Source organism: Homarus americanus, unplaced genomic scaffold, assembly GCF_018991925.1.
Source record: "Homarus americanus isolate GMGI-L3 unplaced genomic scaffold, GMGI_Hamer_2.0 scaffold11628, whole genome shotgun sequence".
Lineage (NCBI taxonomy): Eukaryota > Metazoa > Arthropoda > Malacostraca > Decapoda > Nephropidae > Homarus > Homarus americanus.
Window position 1 is genome coordinate 881,288 of NW_024754732.1, and position 22,726 is coordinate 904,013.

At 38.4% G+C, this 22,726-nt stretch overlaps 1 protein-coding gene across 5 annotated transcripts in view; it reads right to left on the minus strand.

Moving 5' to 3' along the window:
* Positions 1–968: 968 nt before the first annotated feature.
* Positions 969–22,726, minus strand: part of LOC121856102 (sphingomyelin phosphodiesterase-like) — a 46,992-nt gene continuing 25,234 nt past the window's right edge. For 4 of the 5 annotated variants that reach the window (XM_042351422.1, XM_042351420.1, XM_042351423.1 and 1 more), the window contains 11 exons: positions 17,015–17,211; positions 16,541–16,674; positions 16,048–16,212; positions 15,362–15,589; positions 14,391–14,563; positions 13,936–14,127; positions 12,507–12,677; positions 11,230–11,422; positions 10,288–10,472; positions 9,770–9,955; positions 969–1,296 (listed from right to left, as the gene is read on the minus strand). In XM_042351422.1, the coding sequence (XP_042207356.1) occupies positions 1,227–1,296; positions 9,770–9,955; positions 10,288–10,472; positions 11,230–11,422; positions 12,507–12,677; positions 13,936–14,127; positions 14,391–14,563; positions 15,362–15,589; positions 16,048–16,212; positions 16,541–16,674; positions 17,015–17,211 (1,894 nt within the window). In that variant the 3' untranslated portion in view covers positions 969–1,226. Of the gene's footprint in view, positions 1,297–3,227; positions 3,477–9,769; positions 9,956–10,287; positions 10,473–11,229; positions 11,423–12,506; positions 12,678–13,935; positions 14,128–14,390; positions 14,564–15,361; positions 15,590–16,047; positions 16,213–16,540; positions 16,675–17,014; positions 17,212–22,726 lie in introns of those variants that run through there. The other variant, XM_042351421.1, reaches the window with a different exon arrangement.

Below are 22,726 nucleotides of genomic sequence, written 5' to 3' on the forward strand. Positions count from 1 at the left end.
TAATAATAATAATAATAATAATAATAATAATAATTATTATTATTATTATTTATTTATTTATTTATTTATTGTCCCACACAGGGGCTAGTTTATTGGGCACCCCCTTACATCCTATGCAAGGTGAAGCGCAAAAGTGTTTACAGCGCTCATCTGGGAAGCATGCATAGTTCATGCTTGCCTTTATATATTTTCGCTCCCCAGGCCCTGATGTGGGTCAAAGACCTGTGCCGGGTGGGCTAATCCCCGTAAAAAAAATAATAAATAAATTAATAAAATAAATAAATAAATAAATATACTATATATATATATATATATATATATATATATATATATATATATATATATATATATATATATATATATATATATATATATATATATATATATATATATATATATATATATATATATATATATAAATATATATATATATATACTGTACGGTATATATATATATTTATATACAGTACCTCATTCTATGACAAAATTGCAGTCGTGAAAACCATATCACTATAAAGTGACACATTTCAACACATTCTTAATATTTGCATGCATGAAATTGAAAATGCAGCAATTTAATGGTAAACTAAATTAACATTTTTTCAATAATTGCCACAGTCAACTGAGATAGTCGTAAAACTTTACCGACAACAATTGTCTTTTCATCAGCAGCTGGGTGTGTCATAGGCCATTGCACCATTACTGTATATATCGACCTAATATTTAACAGGTATTTCCATTACAGTATCTAGTACATAATGGTTCCAAGGTTGCCAGATAAGAGAGGGTGAATCTGTGGTATAAAAGTCAGCCCCTACAGTTTCACTATTCCACCTCAATCAAAAATTCCTGTGATAAATACTGTATGACGATTTCTGCTTCCTTCCAAATTACTAAGAATCTTCCAGTAATTTTAAACATCAACTCAGAAATTTTAAGGAATATTTTATGAAGTTAAGTTCAGTCTGTTATTCTTTTCAGTAAGTTTTATTATAATACATAAATAACAAATCCATTTACATGTAGTAACAAAAGTAATCACACAAATAAATACACATACACCATTCACACAAAAGTTGGTGTTGTAGTCTTGTCCAAATCATCTTCTGTTTAGTCAGTCAACTGTCCGTAAACATATTTTCAGTTCCGTCAGTAAATCTTCTTGTGAAATCAGTCAAAGTCACTTAGTCCAGGTCATACCAGTTAAAGTCAGCTTGGTGTTGATGTCAGAGGAAGAAAAAGAATATGAGCTTTGGTATGGCGATGGCAGCTACGGGCACAGCTACAGCCAGGGACCTGTAATACAACAGTTCTTACTAATTTGCTAAAAGTTTTCTGCATCATCAATTTTGTTTTGGAATATATAAATATATAGAACTTGATAAAAGCTCACAGGAAATGGGAAACACTCGAGTACCTTAGCTTTCATTTTTATTCAAGACATCTTCAGAAGCAACTGAAGATGTCTTGACTAAAAATGAAAGCTAAGGTGCTCCAGTATTTCCCTTTTCCTGTGAATTTTTATCAAGATTTATCTTCTCTACATTAACATTGTGGATCTACAGGAAATATATAGAAGTAACTGATACAGTACAGTAGTCCCAAGAGATGAATTATCAATTCATTTGTAGTAATACAAAACTTTCTGTAATGTATTTTCATTGGAAGGTTTATGTGTTAGTAGTCCAAGATATGAAGGAAACTAAAAAAACAAAAAAAAAAAAACAAGATGAAAACATGAGTCCAAACACCAAGCAAAGTTATTCAAGATTGGAGTTTCCATTAACTGCGCCTAATACTGTATTCCCTGTCAGAGCTTCAACCCAGGACTGCTAGCTCTTAATCCAAGGTGATACACATATGGCTACCAGCTAGAGTCCAAGAGGATATTATCAAGGACTCACATGGTGCAGCCCTGGGTTCAAGCTTCAAGCCCTTTAATGGTTATATTGATACTCCTAGACATTAAGTATCTATTTGTTTTATTTGTTGAGACAGTATGTTATTAGATTGTTTGTAACTCCGCTTTGTACATATTTTTCCAACACACATTGTATCTTGCATCAAAACTTCTTTCATGATTCCTTCATTCATTCTTTCATCCGACATTAATATGAGACATGCCACATTTCACATCTAGCAAACTGTGCCTGGTGTGTCAAACAGATATGCTATGACTCCTACAGGAAGCAATGAACAAAACACATTTAACATCTGGTACTGTATATGGCAGTGTCATCTCATAGAATTCATTATGTTAACAATCTGTGATTGTCGGAGAACTGATGGGACTCTTTCCGTGATTATACAGTACAGTACTGTACTGTACATATCTTTTAGTACTGTACTGTAATACCATGACAGTACTGTATCTGTGTTTAATCTACAAGTAGATGTATGGAGTGCTTTTATATACATTAATCATAACTAATACAGAATTCATGATATTCACAAATCCATTCAACACCTGAATGTACAGTAATTACCAGATCTGTTTTGTACTACAGTATGGTACTGTAGAGGTTTGCCACATGTTACATGTTAATACCAGACACCAGCAAGATGTGAGGTGTGAGACTGGTGTGCATCAGGCCATAATTTGAGATCTGTCATGGAAAGACAATAAGCGTTCAGGTTCTAATGTTTACTAGTTTAATTAATTTACTGGTTTGTGAAAGCTACCTTGATCTGCTTATTTACATAGTAAGGTTGCTTGTACATACTGTATTATCTAAAGTCTTAACAGCATTCACTCCTTTACATATAGACCACACATTCTGTTTTATTCACCTTCAATTTCACTATAAAACCACTCAAGTCCCATGTCATAGACAGACATGTCCTACCTACCTACCTTATAAAGTAAAGATGCCTATGTAAGATCGCTTCTCATTCATCTTAGCAAACACAATAACATTCTAGCTTCCTTCACATCATCATCAATGTTTCACGACCATTTTCCACACTTGCATGGGTTTGCTGTGATTACCTGATGGCAGCTGAATGATATAAGCTTTGGCATGGTGATGTCCATTATACTGTATACAGTATAGGGCTGAATAAATATATTGGGGATAACTGGAATATTACCAGTAATATGTACAGTATATATGTGTGTACGGTATGTACAAATATTTATGTTGTCAACAAGCAAACATACTGTCTATACAGTACTGTAGTAGGAATTAAAATGCACATTTTATCTGGAATGCTACAAGCAAAATGCATTTGTAAATTTTCAGTTTATTAAAAAATATTATATCACCAAATTTACATTTGGCTGTGAAAAATACAGTACAATAATTGTAATCTATTGAAAGTTCAATGATACAATTATAATTAAGGAATATATTTCTTGTCTTCCATGAAATGTGTATTGCATTGTCAAGAGCACTGCTATGGACACACAACAAGTGAATTATCTGTCCACTCCTGACATGACAGATCAGCCCCAGAACCACCAGGTTGCCAGTGACCTGAGATATTATACACAAGAATAAACAACTGAGAAATATTGCAGAGAAGATATTACAAAAGCATAAATAATATTAGCATGAAAACAGCTAAATTATTGCCACATTTAAATTTCTGCTGACCATCAACTATTATAATCTATATCCTCTAATATTTTAATTTACTTTTTTATAATCGTATGTATTATCAATTTTTACTGTACAATACAGTAATGTACATGTATTTAAGATTCTACAAGGAAATACTGTATATTGCAAAATGTACAATTCAACTGCCTGATTCAAGGCATAAAACCCTAAATCAATCAATTTACTGAACTCTACCACTAATGCTGTTCACATCCCTAAACAAACAATTTCTATGGTTTTAATTCATAATCTTCACCACTGACTGACCTGTTAGCCACTTGGGCCGCTTCTGAAAGAGTTCACCACAGGAGTCATTAATCCCTTGTGTACGTGATCGTCTCTGAACTGAATACAGTCTCTCCTCGACTTACGACATATTCGACTTACGACAACCCGGACATACGACGGCCATGGTCATATAAAGTATTTTTCACATTACATATTTTCGAGCCTCGATGTTAGTGATCGTGCCGTGTACTGACAAAATTTTCGTTTGTAATTCCCTTTAAAATGGATGGCAAGCATAAAAGTGAGAGTTCTTGTGGTGCTGAGAAGATTAAAAAGAGACACCCATTTTAGATTTTCTATGTATTATTTTCGCCATTTCGATTTGCTGTATGATCAATTTGACTTACGACCTGATCGTTGGGATGGAACCCCGTCGTAAGTCGAGGAGAGATTGTACTGTAACATCATCAATCATCTTTTATTACCCAAATAAAATATTAATGACATTTTCCCAATGCTAATTAGTTGTTAATTATGGTTTTCTGAGGTGTGATTTTGGTGTTTTTGTGTTATTCTGGAAGTACTTAATTAATTAAACCCCTTAAATTTAAATTCCGAGAGAAATTGGACTTTCTTGTAAATCATAGTACTACAACTATAGGTACTCTTGAGCATGCCGATTCCGAATCTGTGGTCCCCGATTTGACTGCGGGGCAATTAGTGGTCGTAATGATGCTTGAAGATTTTAAAAGTGGTGTCCTCGTAGTGAAGAGGTTTAATGATAGCACAACGAGCTTAGTTCCCTACAACAACATGGGATCCTCGTGTAATCTGTGTTTGATGCCCAGAGTCTGCCTAAGTGTAGAAAATGGGAGCAACAAGAGTTAAAAGGAGTTTGTACAGTATTGGGATATGAACAGAAGAGTGGTACTGTACTGTACTGTACTTTATTATGATTTTAAGTTTCCATTCAACAAAATTCAATTCCTCAGAGATCAAGAGCTGTTATATGTCTGAGGTCAGCAAGAATTTAAGCCATTTTATAACTGTTTCATGTAGTCCAGTAGACCATCAACTGTGGAACTTAATTTATGGTCGTATATTTCTTACTGTCTTAAGGAATTTTATAAAGTTGCTGTTTCTATAATTATTCCTCTGACTCTTACATGAAAATGCATAACATAAGATAATTCTCTGTTAATAACTAATTATAACTGAAAAAAATGCTTTATCATAAACCATAGATAATGTTTCTGATATAGAAATAATTTTTTTTATTTTTTATAGAAAATACATTTTCCACTATCATAGCAGGATGGCAGATGTAAAGCCATTTTGAGAGCAGAAGAGCTGCAACTTGATCTATCAGAGGACATGAGTGCAGGACTTTAGCTGTTGAACAAGTCATCAAGTCACAGTGGCTTTACTTCAAGTAGAGTTGTGGATAAAAAGAATTTGGCAGGCAAGAAGGTTGGGAAGGAGGGGTTGGTGGAAATTTGGCACCATTACATTGAGGTGGTGATCAAGATTCTGTGAATTTTATTCCACACCGCAAATTGAATTTTTTTGGTTTAATTATGAGGCCAATGCAGCTTACACCCCTGCTGAGTTCTTTTTGTCCACAACTGAACCAGATGTATGATCACTGACCTAATCAGATTTCACATGACCCATCCGTTTCCCCACGACCTGACCTATCCCTGTTTCCCCCACAACCTGGCCGAAGAAAAGTGACTCTATTTATCCCCTGGTCACAATTCATGGTCCCAACTTCATGAGACATCAGTTGCTACTCTTGCTCTCCCTTGATGACACCTGACCTAAGAAAAATTATTTGTGACCATTATAAAGGCCCAGATGACTCCCATAACCACATTGGCTATAACGACCCTTTATGATGTATGACTTGTGACCTCGGGTGTGAGAGCCGCTGTGCTACTGTATATAAACAATCCATTGTATATCATAAAAAATTTGATGAGTTGCCCTCTTAAGATTCTGTTACTAAATATGTATTGTGAGGAATCCTGTATTGTATTAATATTACCGGGTACTGCAGACGTCCTAACCATTCATCTAGTTTATACACACTTGAGGCAGATACAGTACTTCAGGAATATAATCACTAAAGGTGTAGCACTGTGTTATAATTATCTGAAAATCCGAAAGATGGCCGAAGGTATAGCAATGTACCGTCAACTACCGTCCATTCGCCTCTCCTCCTGAACCATGGACCCCAAGATTCAGACTCATGAACCTGAAGCATTTATGGACTGAATAATGTATCAGTATACGGACTCACGAGTCTGAATCTTGGCGTTCATGGTTCAGTGAGAGAGGCAAACGAACTTTAGTAGTTGACTGTATAGCATAGAAAGGTAAAGTGACTTAGAATCAGGACATTTTACACATACCATCCTGCTCTCTTGTTAACTATAAGTTACACCAGACAAAGACTTTAGATAAATAACAGAAGAGGAAGTTTTATTATTTAACAGAAAATTGAGACTTGAACTTAAAATTCATATTGTATGGACATATTACAATAGAACTCAAACTTTGAATTAAAAAGCAAAGGCAGATCCAGGGGGGTGGGGGGGCGGGGGGAGGTTCCTGGAGGTCTGGACCCCCTTTTCATCAGAAAATTCCAATACCTTTTCTTTAGTGTAGTATTTTACTCAGTTATTTTTATAGAGTAAAACATAATTACTATTGATCTCAGAATATCTCCATATCAAGTGCACATGGCTTCAAAATGGCCTCAAAATGTCCATGATATTGGTCAGATTTAAAAAAAAAATTTGGGGGGGAGGGGGAGCTGAGGGCAACCCTCCAAAAACACCCAGCTGGGTGGGCTCGCTTTGCTCACCATGTTCCCCCACCCAAAACTTCTTGGACCCTCCCCCCCCCTTTTGATATTCCTGGATCCACCCCTGAAAACACATGGAAAATATGTATTGTAGATACTGTACAGTTTTTACATAATTTTGTAAAAGTATCTCGAGCATCTTTATCAACAACTTATCAGTGAGAGTCAAGCAACACAATCAAAGATTATTATAATTCTGTACCAACACCAATAAGCTCTACCATCACCATTAGCCACTATAACCATTAAGTACCATTACCAACATTAACCAAAACTACTAAGCACTATCACCACCATGAACCACAGTCACCATGAAGCACCATTGCCACCATTAACCACCACCACAACAAGAATAAACCATAAACACTTTTGTTACACCACAATAGTACCGTCCATCGCTCCACCTCATAACCTATCACAGTTTACACAGTACAGTACAGAACCATTATAGTACTTTTTACATTTATAGTTCTGATCATTAATAAAAAAAACAATACAGTCAAACCTCCACATAAGAGGCTTCTCTCTCCATATAATCCGTTAGATGAGTGTGTCACATCTGACAGTCACTTTAGATGTAAAACTTGGATCTAACGGATTATATAGAGAGCGAAGCCCCTTATGTGGAGGTTTGACTGTATTGTACTATGGTATGTATAGTTTATGAGTCTTTGTTACACTCTTATAGTTGCAGAAACAAATTTACCTTCTAACATTAACTTTTGGTAACACTGTAACTTGTACAGTACTGTATAATCTCTCACTAGAAATACATCTTTGTTAAAAAGTAAAATCTATTATGGAATATTTTCTTTTCATTTCAACAAAATAATATGGCAAATTATGTGCAAGTACTGTATTTGATATACAGTGGGGTATGCTATTATGAACGGATCCTACTACGAATATTCCTATAACGAACGGTTTTACCTATAAAATTGAGAATGCTATAACGAACGAAACTCCTACAACGAACATTATTTAAATTTTTTTTTTTTTTACTAATTTATTGTTCTTTTTATTACAAGTATTAATGATATTCTTTATTTCAGGGGTTTAAATGCATATTTATGCACTTTTTTACAATTTTTACAATTTTATATTATATTTTTCAGTGTTAAGTGGTTGTATTTGGGGGCCTGGAACGGATTAATCCTATAACGAATGAATGCTATAACGAACAAGGTTCTAGAACCAATTAGATTCGTTATAGCATACCCCACTGTACGTGCTGTATACTGTACTACAGTATTTATTATGTTAAACACTTTTCTTATGTATACAGTATTCAGAATTTCTACTAATTTTACACATTAAGTGAAACAACATGATGACAAGCACACAGTATTTAATAATGATTGTTTATGGATAAATATTCTTCACAGCTTAATGTTGGTTCTTGTATTACAAAATATGTAAGTGCCAGAACATACAGTACATGTACTGTACCAGGCCACAAGTAAACATTCTAAATCAGTGTTCAGTAATTACTAAAGCAATTTACATGTGCAATAAAAGTGTTATTTAATAAAACTCTTGAGCATCATAACAGGTATCACAGAGGTGAAAAACATAAGTGTGATAAAACATTACAACATTTCTTTATTTACAGTGCTACTTCAGAAACTAAAATTAGGAACTATAGTAAAATTGATGACAAAATTAATGCTTACCCTTATCCTTTAGCAAACAGTACAGTACTAGTGAAAATGTTAAATACAGGACTGTACATATCTAATCTACTTGTTTATACTACAGTAGTGTATAAGAGTTATATAATTGTAACTACTGCAGTAAATTCATATAAAAATAAAATATTATATTTTTATACGTCCTAACATTTGAAGTTCGCAGAGAAACGCCACAAGAGAACTGATCTTGGAGTTTCCATTAAATAACAAAGCCCACAGCCAGATGGCTCATGCAATGCGCACAACATGCTTTCAGGCTGTACCCACCACACCCTTGACACAGGTTAATGGGATCTATTAGTGTAAGATTAGTTCTTCCTTCCCAATTACAGCCATTACACTAAAAATAACAGAAATTAGAAGCAAATGTTGCTACTGAAATCATCTGTGGTCACATCACTTTAAGCCATTTACAGACTGATGCCCTGTGATGGTCTAGTGACAGCATGCCTGCCTCTGGGTTCAATCCCCAGGTTGGATCTGAGAAGGGTGTTATCCTGTGTGATCTCACCAAACATGGCAGGTTTTCTCCATGTACTGTACTCCATCTTCCTTATGCACAAACATTGGACCATGGTGGAAAATTGAGGAGGAACATTGGGAGGATTAAATAAGACACTGGCTTCCTTCCCTGTCAAAGAGATGAAAAAAAAATTATGCTGCCAGCCAAGTAAGGGATGGAGATGGTACTGACAGACTGCCCCATCAGCTGATGTGACATTCACTACCACTGGGTTAAGTCTTCATTGAGACACCTGCCAATAATTGTCTTGGTACATGTTGTTAATGGATAGATGACAGGGCCAACCCAATGAAGAAGCTTTGCCCCTGGGGTCATAGATACCAGCTATGCACTCTGCTGTATACAGTATGCCTGATCATTTAATCATGGAAACTATGTATTATCTGGTGCTGTAGCTCCAAAAGCTGGGAGGCTGCAAATGATGGATGGCTGGGTACTGAAACTGAGAGACTGCACTTGCTTCCAGGACAGGAAAACCCAAACAATTGTCAGACATGGTGCTTACTGTACACAGCTTGTTTGACCACATGATCGATCAATAGACAGTCTGTTTTCAGTGATAAATTTTGCTTCTAATGTCATTTTTTAAAATCAATGATTATGAGAGAAGGTTGAAGTAATTACAGTACAGTATATGAGAATTGTGAACCACTAACATCAAAGTTCATCTGTGTATGACCAGACAGCATGGTGTTCCCTTCACATGAGCCATCTGGAAGCAACAGGCTATATGCAGCTTTTAATAATTTAATAATATTTTACTGTTACAGTACATGCAAAGTTACCCTTTCCTTGTTATGCAGAAGGAGGCATGCAGACCTAATACTGTTAAAAGAAACTGAGAAACCAGACATACGTAATAGTCAGGCCAGAGAAGATCCAATTTCTCCAATCATTTCTCTCCCGGAGCTCCATCTGTTCATTGATCTTGGCACACGTGTGCTTGCGGTCATTAGATCGGCCTGATTTTAAGTCGCACAACATGCGCTTTTTGCACTCAGCATCACACTCCTCCCGTGCCACAGAGTTTTTCCAGTAAAATCTGTAAAGTATAAATAGCGCTAATTATTATGAACAAGTCAGGTGGTTATGTTATCGTGGCAATAAGATTAGAGTTTGGGGTTTGGTTGTTGGCAGACCTGGCCACAGAAAGCACTTACAGGGTGACATGACAGAATTTATAATTCTATTAGTTGTACAATTTGAAGCAAAGTTTATTTTAAGTATCTGAATTTTGCTTCAGTTTGCACAATTTTAGCACTTCACTTGACTAATGTACCATAACTTTATATGTGATTTAGTTCTATATACATAGATATGTTTTAGATATGTTTACTTACAAATAAATTACCTAAATGAAAAATGTTCAGTTACCTGAGATATTTTTCAAAAAGTTCATCTTCTAATGCCATCTTATAAACTAAACTGTTCCATTCCTGAGGAAGCAAGTTCCTCATGTTATATGCTCTCTGAGCTGAGTATAACTGGTACCATCTTGGGACTCCATCTCTGTTGGCTTCATCTAAGTTCATGACCCACGTCTCATGATCCATCACAAGCTGTTGACAAAAGTAAAGCAAATTGCCGGCTTCTGCCATCATGTCTAATCCGAAGCTGTTACATAATCCCTTTATGTCCACTGTCAGTTAATGATGACCTGACCTAATGGGAAGTAGACAAAATAGGAGTAGATGGACTGGGATATTACCAAATTACCTTCATCATCAATTCTAAGTCTCTGATCTTGAACCTAACCAAATAAAACCATTGTATTCAACACTTAAAGTGACCATCATCAGTGGAATTTAGTTGTAAAGACAGAGGGCATCATCAGTGGATATTTCATGTTCCTTACTTTCCATTTTTGCACATATGGGGCAGAGTAGGGAATTCTTAGCCACCACTTAGGGTTACCGTAAAGTACTCTAATGACTGAAAATAAATACATACAAACACCTTTGATACTGTCTTCTCCCTCTTAAAATCTGTACAGTCATGTTATTACAGATAAACACCTTGAAGAACAGCAACTCCTCTTTCACATCCAAAATGGCTCCTGGTCATTTCTCTGAAACCTTTAGCAAATCTTGTTGCTCTAGATATTATTAGTTATTCTAACATGGTCTGACACAGTGGCATACCCAGAAATATACTGGGGGGGGAGGCAAACTTTGTACAAAACTTACCGGGGTATTGTTGAAATATGATATAATTAATATCTTTCTGTATGTTCATGATGAGCTAACCATTCAATTAGTGATATTATTTTTATTTCGTTATCGTTATTGCTTTTTCTTATCTTATTACTGTACCAACCTTTCGTGATCCTGTGTAGTCTCCCTCAATGGTGTATATTCTGTAGCCAGGATTAAGCTTGTAATATGATGTGACAGACGGTCCGATGTAAGCAATATTTGTCACACGATGGCGATTATATTCATCGTAGAAAAGTTCAAATTCATCATAATGGGTATGTCCAAAAAACTGGGCAGTAATTGTAGATTCAAACCTGAAAATTTGGGATATTATTATATACATTTATGAGGTATGCGATCTATTTAACTCGCCTCCAACCACAGCTAATCCTTTATGAAGTCTTTCACTACACTTTAGGATGACAGCCACTGGGTGAAAAGTGGTTGGGTTTAGCCTTGTAATGAAGTTCGTAAAAAAGGAGAGACCAACTGCCTGAATGACTAGTAAGTCGAGAAGTGGTAAAAATGATAAATTAAAGGGCAAGACTTGCAGAAATAACAATAAGTGATAAAAGTTCTGCATTGTAAGCAGATAAAAAATCTAATCTGGTAGCACAGTACAGACATATTGAGAAAAGGAATACTGATATGGATGGTAAGAGACTCGAATACCAAGAAGAATAAGATGGAATGATGGGGTGAAGGGTGTTACTATACCAGTGAGGGTAATTTATATTCAGAAAACAGCTGTGTGCTTGTCTGAGTGGAGAGCAAGACATTAAATTGTTTTTTAGGGAAGGATGTCCAGCTGATGGATGCTGCTGGCTTGCATAAAGTAACAAGGATAAACTAAATCTGCGGTCTTGTTGATGAAGTACAGTACTGTAATAACGCATCTTTTATTACAGTAAGAATGAATAATAATGATGAAAGGGAAAACGTGTGTGCATTATGTGTTCTTGTGTTCATTAACATAAATTAAACAAGAAAAAATAAATATCTTATTATGTGTTCTTGTGTTCATTAACATAAATTAAACAAGAAAAAATAAATATCTTTTCTTACTGTATCAATTAACATTGCATACTGACGTTAAAACAAAATTTTCATCAGCAACTATACTGATGCAAGTCTAACCAATGCCTGTATACTGTACTGTGGGTTGCATTATACCTTGTTAACAGGGTCCTTTGACTTTGTAAATGGGAGGCAGTCCATAATTGTTTTTTCGTTGCAAACTTCATAAATTACACAAATATCTTAATTAAAGCTTTATGTCATCATCACCCTCATCATTATCATCATCCTACCAATAATAACACAAAAATGTACAGAACTGATATAAATGTTTTACTAATAGTACATCTAAAATACTGACAGAATAATGTCTGTCTATACCTGTTAATAATAGTGTAGTAGTTATGGCTCCAGACTTTGAGACAGTCATGGTGGCCAGGGGGGATGTGACCTAATATGTGGACCTTCTCTCCTCTGTCTTCTGCCCCTTGTAGTTCATAGATGAACCACTGGAGCTCCTGTGCCGGGTCAGTTGAGTTTAGAAGAAGCCACCTGGGAACATGATTAACATAGAACATCTTTATTTATGATTGATTCTGAAACATGAACTAAAATGTTGCTTGAGATTAGAACAGGTTAAAGTAAATATACTCCCAATACAAACTACATAATTATGATAGCACAGGCAGGGTAAGGTGTTTATAATATACTAATGGTAGCCCCTCATGTAATGAGGATGGCCAGCCCAAGGGCCAACTAGGCCTAAATTTATTTAAGGTGTAGAAGCTGTCACCAACACAACAACCACACCCTAAGTTAACGAGTTGTATGACCCAGTGTCAAGGAATAGTCTGAGAAGACTGGACAACTCACCAACTGCACTGCTAACCATTACCTTGGAACACGATCCACAAATCGATTAACATCCAGGTCCCCAATTACTGTTGGGTAGACAGAGGCAAATGGCATAAAGAAATTTGTCCATAGTTTTCCCCTGCCTGGGGATCAAACACGGGTCTGCTCGCTTGCGAGGCGAGCCTGTTGACCATTACATTATAGGTCGCCATAAGATGTTTATATACCCACTGTGATATCCCCAGTCAAGATGTGGCAGCAGCATCACAGTAGTAGAGGTGAGTGGGGATTCGACTAATGTCTCATGGATTGCGCTGCCAGTCATCCCTTGCAGTCGTCTATGGTTATGGATTCATGCATGATACGTATCTTGACTGGGGATATCACAGGGGTACAGAAACACCATATCCTGACTGTACCATGGTAAATGTTAATTCCACGACTGTATTTTACAGTAATTTTGGTGGATCTCCGTTGCTGTGTTTGTTTTGATTTCAAATGTAGAATATAAACCGAGTTTGAGAGTAAGGTAAAAAAAAAAAGTTTGGAACCCACTTATCAAGCAGACTTAATAAAGATAAGCCTCCAAAATCTAACCTAACCTGATCCAAATTATCCTTGAATCATTAGCTTATGGGCTAGTGAAGGGTTGGTTGGTTCTTATGGTCAGCTTCATAAATAATTTTCACACTTGTTCCTTGTCTCCCTCCCCCATCAGATCTGTTTTCTATCCAAGCTGTGTATCAGTAAGGTTCCCATCAGAGAGTATCAAGGACTAAAGAGGTAAAGATAATTGGATATTTATCAGCACCACTACAGTGAAATATCTATTTAATGGACTATGTGGAGAGGAAAGTACTTCATATCGAGGGTCCACTAGATGTGAAACTTCCATCTAACGGATTATATGGACAGAGAAGATCGTTATATGGAGGTTTCACTGTACCATACTTACCAGTTTTTATTATTGCAGTAATTCATGTTGAGTGAAATTATCCTGAAGCCTGGTCTGACAAGGACAGAATAGAAGGCTCCTTTTCTCACTGTTGGGGAGGTACTCTGTGGTAGCCATCGTTGCCACTGGTGATCCAATTCATCATACAGCCAGCTAACACCATAGTCTCCCATGATGAAAGGTGGAGGAAAACTGAGGGTATGGCAGAAAGTTCTCTTATAAATTGATGTAAACTTTTCAAAAGGTTTAAATTTTTATCACCTAAGTCCTGTACAATAAACAGTATATACTTCAGAGAAAATATATATTAATGAGTGACTAACAGCAAGTTTTTTTTTTGTATCTGTTGTAAAAAAGACAAAACAAGAAAAAATATTAACTTCACAAAGGTACTATTTTCAGATTTTACTTCCATTTACAATTTTCTAATAAAAGTCAACCTTCCTTTTTCTCACCTGTTTACTGGAGCTGCTTCATGGTTGCCAAGAGCTGGGAAGATTGGTGTATAAGGAAAATAATCCACCAGTTGTTGAACAGTTGCTCTCACTACATTCAGATTACTCTCTCTGGTCTGATTCCAAATGTCATGAGGGGGTAAATCGCCCGTCCAGATGATATAGTCAATGTCCTGGTAGTGAGCACATAAATATTAATTCTCATTCATATTTTCAAATTTTATTAGGATATACTGTACAGTCAACTACTAAAATCCATTCGCCTTTCCCCCTGAACCACAAACCTCGAGATTCAGACTCGTGAACCCAAAGTAGTAGACTGATACATTATTCTGTCCATAAATGCTTAGGATTCACGGCGTCTAGATCTTCAGGCTCATGGTTCAGGAGGAGAGATGAACGGATATTAGTAGTTACGGGTAACTGTACAAGCAACAATTACACCTTTAAGTATTAACCCCTTGTGTATGAGGGTCCCCTTGTACTGAATAAAATATTAACAATGGTGTCCCTGTAGTGAGGGGTTTAAGTCCAAGAACTGTAGAGTAAACTATGCAACTTCATTATTACTGTAATGTATTGCCCAAAGTCACTTCACACAACCCAGCATCTCACATCAACAATAGTGTACAGGAAGTTCCTAAGTTACGACCGTCCCACTTACGATTAATTATCTGAAATTAAAATCCCATTTTTTAACATTATTATCATTAATCTGTTTTGTTTAACATCACTTTATTTTCATTATTTGTTATGTATAGGATATTATTTTTCTTTGGTATGGGCAAGGTTGTGCTTTAACCTAAACTATGGAATTAACTCTGTTCTGACTTACCAACAAGTCAACTTACAATATAGGGTCCAGGAACTTATTCTTGTCGTAAGTCAGGGACTGCCTGTACTTTCAACCTTAAAACAATTTGACACTAAGCGCTGCATCTATTTATCTGGCGGTATTTACTAATACTTACAGGATGTAAATAGGCAATATTGTCTAGCATGCTTTCTATGGTTCTCAGAGGTGTGTCACACTTTCTGAAGTCTCCCCACAACCCAGCCCTCTTATCTGGAGACTTGACGGGACCAGAATTAGCCCGGCAACATAATGGTTCACCACAGTCAGCGTTAGATCCTTCTCTGTACTCAGGGTCAAAATGTGTATCAGAGAGGTGAAGAACCTTGAGGGTCGGCATCCCTTCCTGATGAATAAATAGGGAACATGTACTTTTGTGACACACAAAAGGCTAAATTTGTTTTAAAAATATAGAGCAAAATATTTAAGGCAATAATGAACAAAGAGCAAATATTGGTGTAAGAAATTTCATCTTTGCTTGACACCAATGATGTCTTTTGCTGCAATTCTAATGTGATAATAGTTATGCTGTGAAAGACTGATATTTACTATAATCTTGCTGCCTACAAAAGTTTGTTTTTAATTTTTTCCAACTATGATCATTAAAGTACAGTTGATCAATAAACTGCCCTTACAAAATTGTGTTAGACAAAATGACACAATGGACAAAGGATTTTGGAAACCTTACCAAGACAACAGGAGTTTCAGTGTTCAAGTAAAGAAAAAATTATGAAATTCATTGTCCCCCCATGTACAGATAGATTTTTGTTGTGCTGTATATGAATCATGTTCCATGTGACTTACTGGAGGTGGCTCAGGTCGGGGTACTGGAGGCTTGGGTATAGGTGGCAAGGCTACATGCCAGTCATGGTAAGGGTTATAAGGGGTGCCGCAAATATCACCGATGACAAATCCACATATTTCGTCTGGACTCATGACTAACTTTTCTATCACATAAACAACTTCATCCTGAAAAATATCTTATTTGTTTTAGTTCCTAGAGAGCGAGGACATGGAATCGACGACAAATTACTAATTAAAGAAAATACAACAAAACAGCGTAATGTATTAGGTCAGAGAATGATGTGTTAAGTTCAGGAAGACATCAACGAATAATTTGATAGTTTTTATAACTGCAGTTTTGTTTTGTTTTTCATGTACAGCTTCATGCAATATTCTCTAACAGTACAGTACAGGCAGTACCAATTTACTATGATATAAGTACAGGTATGTGAAATACTGTATACCATCATACAATGTCTAGTTACATGTTGTCAGGCAATCCACTGAGACTTACTGCCATTAAGTAGATGATACCCATACACACACGAGGGGTCTCAATCTTGAAAGACATGCACAGCTTAGAGGCGGCCTTGATGATGTCTTCTCTCGTTTTACCGTTCTGAACGTAGTGTTGCAGGAGACCCACACCTTAACAGAAAGCAATGTATCAATTGTTGTGACAGAAACAAATTAACCAGAAACTTCAAAGTAAATTATTACCGTCAGACCTCCAAATAATGGACTTCTCTCTCCGTATAATTCGTGAGATGGGGGGTTTCACATCTAATGGACCCTCGATTTAACAGACTTTCATCTCTATAAAGTTCGTTAGATGGAGGTTTCACATCTAACAGACCTTCACTATAACAGACTTTCCTCTCCGTGTTGTGATAAATGAGTCTCACTAAGTAAGTTGCTTTTCAGTCTCCTTCACAGTTACCCAAGTTTTTATTTTATTTTGTGTGTGTGTGTGTTTTTATACTCTTACCGGCTTTACAAGCATTACAGGACATGCTCGACATAATAGAAGTCTCAATCTCCTTAACCACTTGCTCAAAGTCGAGGAATCTTCCCAAGTTGGACAGAAACTTGGGTAAGCGACTTTCTCCCAATAAGCGACCCTCACGTTTGCTGATGCGTTCTAGCTCATTGTCTATCTCCAAGCGTAATGCAGTGTAGTTCAGCCTGAAAATGAGTCATTATTTATATAAATCAAGGTTATAATCATATGGTAAGGGATCATATAGAACAAAGGTCAGACAATGGCTTAATGAGACACTGAGGTCTTGATAGACTCTGTAATATAAGAGACCACATGCCTAGGGGAGCTAACTGTTGAGGCAAAAATATCCCACATTAAAACTCAGAATATCAGGAATTTAAACATGCAGCCTTTTTGTATGATGCAGAACACAAACTGCATTTTATATACAATCAACCCTCACTTTACGCGGTCCCACATTCCGCATTTCCACGTTTACGCGGTACCCTGACGGAACCCAGGATGCTCACATTCCGCGGTGCGTGTACCCCTTTACGCGGAGAGTGTCCGGCTCGACGCTATTTTTAGATTCGCCCCACCCGCCTGCTCCCGCCTCCTCCCTCCTCCGCCTCCGCCTGGGCAAGCCGCGCGGTAAGGTTGCGCAGTGCATGTCTCTGTTGCGTTATCAGTGACGTCATATGATGTATCGGACTGTGATTGGCCATGCATCCCTACCTCCCTCCGCTGCTAGCTGTAATTGGTTTAAAGTAATATGACGTGTCCACCCGGGGGAGGGAGGGAGGGAGGAAAGATGACGCTTGACCTAGCCACTGCAGTTTCATCCCTCCAGGCCACACCGTGTAATCGTGCATCCATTGTTCTGTAAAATGGCTTCCGCCGGACCACCGCCCCCAGAGAGAAACCTTTCCTTGCCTGGACCCAGCCGCCCTAAGCCCAAGAAGACACGACGTTCCTTAAGCTACGAGGTGAAGTACAAGATCATCCAAGAGTTAGAGAAAGGAACAAGACAAGTTGATTTGGCGCGCCAGCATGGTGTGAACGAATCTACGATCCGGACGATAAAGAAGGATGCAGCCAAAATAAAGGAGCACATGAAGATCACAAAGTCTACAGGTGCTTCTATGATCAAGTATTTCCACAACCAGGTGCTTCTCAAGACGGAAAAATTACTTGTGAGCTACTTGGTGCGTCAGGCGCGACGGAACATGGCGGTCGACACGTGCTCTGTTAAGGAGTACGCACGTGAACTGTATGCTGCAGTGTCACGAAAGATGGGAATTACAGAGCCCAAACCCTTTAATGCTTCCTCTGGGTGGTTACAGAGGTTTAAGATGCGGAACAAGATCACCAATATAAACATTGGTGGTGAAGAAGCTAGTGCTGACCGTGCTGCGGCTAGGGAATTTCCTCCGTTTTTACGTGAGATTATGGAGGAAGGACAGTACACCGACGACCAGGTGTTTAACATGGACGAATCTGGTCTTTTTTGGAAAAAGCTACCTTCCAAGACCTTCGTTGTGAAGAATGCCAGCAAGATTCGGGGCCGGAAGATGCAGAAGGAGCGCATCACCGTCCTGTTTACCACCAATGCCTCCGGTACCTGTAAGCTCAAGTTATCGGTGATCCACACAGCCCGCAAGCCGCACGCCTACAAGAGCATGGACATGACCAAGCTAAATGTCCACTGGCTGACCGCACGTAAGGCGTGGATGTTCTCTACACTGTCCCTCTCCTGGTTTGATGATTGTTTCGTTCCCGATGTAAAGAAATTCTGTGAGCAATAGAATGTGCCATTCAAGATTTTGTTGCTGCTGGACAATGCGCCAGGACACCCGCCCCTACTGTTAGATCGTCACCCCAACGTAAAAGTGGTCTTCCTTCCTCCCAACACTACGTCTATATTACAGCCCATGGACCAAGAGTTAATCTGTAATGTAAAAGCTGCATTCTCAACAAAAAAATTCAAGCTCCTGAACGACTACATCAACACCAGGGAAGAGTTGCGTAACCTGAGTGACACCACCACCGATAGCAAGAGCGAAGACGACGAGGATCAACAGTTGGCAGAGCAAAAAATACTTTTCAAACAATTCTGGAGAATATTCAACATCAAGAAAGCTGTGGACTTCTTGGTGGAGGCATGGGATCAGCTGTCTGTAGCAACTGTTCGTCACGCATGGAGACATGTGTTGCAAGGCATTCCGGGCGTAAGGCAGAGTCAATCTGTGACTGGTGAGGTTCAGGCTGTTGCAGTAGCAGTGGACCTTGCCAGAGAAGCTGCGCAGAGTGTTACAGCTGCAGGCTTCTCCGAGACCACCAACGACAACATCCTGGAGGTGATAAGGGATCCTGATGTGACTACCGACGAGATGGTAGATGATGATGACGTCAGTGAAGAGGCAGGTGGTGCGTCATCCCAAGAAGAACACTGCTTATCTCATAGTAATGTTAGGGGGTGCCATCGAGTGTGTTGAGAAAATCAAGCTCCTCCTTTCCGACGACCCTGACACAAACAGGTATGAAATCTTCACTACCCAGCTGTTGCAGACTATGGAGCCCTACTTCAAGGTTTATCACGACAACATAAACACCAGCCGTCAGCAAAGCGTAACAGAGTTCTTTGCCCGCAACCCACCACAGCCAGCCCAAGCCAGTGATAGTGACAGAGGTAGAGACAGTGAAGATGACTTTGAGGGATTTGTCAGGAAGGCCCTGACAAGTGTGGATGACAGTGATGGTGACTCACCTGAGGGCCAGTAGCCTGCCCTCTGCCTCGGAACCAGCCTCCATCCCCGTATGCCGACCCATCTCTTCTACTAATGTAAGTGTTCAACCTAACTTTTAGTTTTCCTAACCTAACCTTTATTTTTCCTAACTTAACCTTTATTTTTCCTAACCTAACCTCTTCTATATTTATTGTTTGTGCATACCATCATAAAGTTAAGATAAAATTTTTACTACAACATAGTTGTGTGTCGTCAAAAAGTGGAATTTGGGGGTCGGCCCGGTCTCTATTTCAATTAATCCCATATGTTATGTTGTTCACTTTATGCGTTTCTCACTTTCTGCAGTACCCTGTGGGTTATAGTAACCACGTAAAGTGAGGGTTGACTACTGTATATTATATCAATTGGCCATCTACCTAAGGACATGTTTTAAGATTTTTAAATGAAGATTTTCTAATTCCTTATATATTAAATAATATAAACACGCCAGTTTGACCACTCTTTCACACTGATAATGGGGAGTTATGTTTCTTTTTTCTTTTTTACGGGGATTACCCGGTAGCCCACCCGGGCACAGGTCACTGACCCACACCGGGGTTCTGGGAGGGCGAAAATGTAATAATAATAATAACAATAATAATAATAATTGGTTCATAGTAAATAAAATTTACAATAAAAAATACAAAATTAATGCTCTTAAGTTCCTTTGATTTAGTGGGCCACAGTTTGGGGATCTCTAGATACACCCGGCAATAAGTAAGTCCCCTCCCTTTAATTTAATTTTACACCACTTGGACTCTCCAAAAGCATCCTCTCCCTGAACCCTCGCCTGGCTGGCTCTAAGGTCTTGCCTAGCATAGATAACCACATTCCTCTTGCAAGTTTCTTGAGAAAGGTTCGTAAATGAGTCATATCCAGCAATACTGAACTCATATTCCTCTGGGTCGGTTCTCCTGTTCTTGTACAACAGTTCTACAATTCCCACAATATCTGGTTGGTGTACCTTCAGTAGTGTTTCAAATTCCTCTCTTTTATCAAGGAACATGTCAGTATTAGTGTACAGTATAGTTTGCATTTACGCGGTCAATTGAACCCGTGGAGGCCCGTGTAAAACGAGAAACGCGTAAATGAAATAACAGAACATATGTGATTAATTGAAATACAGACTGGGCCGACCCCCAAACTCCACTTTTTCCGACACAATACGTAGGTTGTAGTAAAAATAACATCTTAATTTTATGATGGTATGCACACACAATGAATAATTAAGAGAAATATCAATAATATTAGGTTTTTTAAACTTACGTTAGTAGAAAAGCTGGGTCAGCACATGTGGATGGCGGCTGGTTCTGAGGCAGAGGGCAGATTAGTTTCCCTCCGGTGAATCACTCTCACTTTCACTACTCACAGAGGTTTGCAGGGCCTCCCAGACAAACCCCTCAAAGTCCATGTCCTCACTGTCAATATCACTATCACTGACTTGGGCTAGCTGTGGTTGTGGTGGGTTGCGGGCGAGGAAGTCCTCAATACTACGTTGACGACTAGCATTGATGTTGTCGAGATAGATCTGGATATACAGCTCCATAACTTTCGTCAGATGGTTATTAGACGCTTCATACCGATGTTTGTCTGGGTCGTTGTCAAGGATGAACTTAATTTTCTCCCCCAACTCGATGATTTCCTTCACATTATCATGGCTTGGTGCAGGTAATTCAATGTTTTTCTCTGGTGGGGGGGGGGGGGTCCCACAGAAGCCATTGTGAGTTGTGAGGGGAATAGCGGGCACAAGAGAGAACTGTATACACGGACTGAGAACAATGAGACAGGCCCTGCTAGGTCAGCGACTTCTACCCTCTGGTGGCAGGGCACGTCATGTTACATTAGACCAATCACAGCTAGCGGCGGAGGGAGATAAGAATGCGTGGCCCAATCACAGTCCGATACGTCATATGACGTCAGCGATAACGTAAGAGCGGCCTAATGCGCACCACTCATCGCGCCGCTTCCCGCGTATGGTCAAGAATGGACCGCGTGGGTAAAAAATGGGGCGGCGGTCTGGACCTCTCCAGCCTCTCGCCTCGTAAATGACCAAATTTACAGCGTAATTAAAGCATTTTCATTCTGGCAAGGCACCACATAAATGACCAAACGCGTAAACAAAAGCCGCGTAAATGCAGACTATACTGTAAATGACATTCAAGCCAGAATTTGTTCTCGGTAACGTCTCTGTTCTTAGTAGTATCGCCCCCCCTCATTCTCAGAAGCTGCAACACTTGCTAAGTACACTGTATTTTGCAAGGTGTGGTTAGAAATGTTATTGTTTGCACGGCGCTCGCCTCCTCCCGGCTGGTAGGTGGAGCTCGTGCAATATTAGCGTTTAATATATTATCCACACTCACATCTTTAACATGTCCAACCTGGACCCATCTACATAATCTCCTTCCTCAGCCAGCTCTTTGAAATAAACTAAGAATTCGTTTATCATTATCAGTTCACTAGTCTCTATTTGCTGCTGTTTTTTGTGGATGTATACAAGTATCAATATACAGCTAGACCCCGACTTACGACGGGGTTAGGGACCGAAATCCAGGTCGTAAGTCCGAATGGTCGTAAGTCCGACATAGATATAAATTTTTTTTTTTTCTTTTTTTAATAAAAAATCCACAATGAAATACAGTACAGTAAAAGTAATAAATAATGAGGAATGGATACAGTACAGTGAAAGTAATAAATAATGAGGAATGGATACAGTGTGACTGAGCACTTACCTTGAATGTAGTCAGCTGAATGCACATGGGGCCCCCATAATTTTCTAATTATACATGGAGACTACATTAACTGGAAACGTTTCGGTATAGAAAATGCGTGTGTCATTTGGAGAGAGAGAGAGGAAAAAAAAAAAAAAAAATTGAAAAAAAAAAATGGTCACAACTGCGGCGGTCGTAAGTCCCGGCGGTCGTAAGTTGAAGCA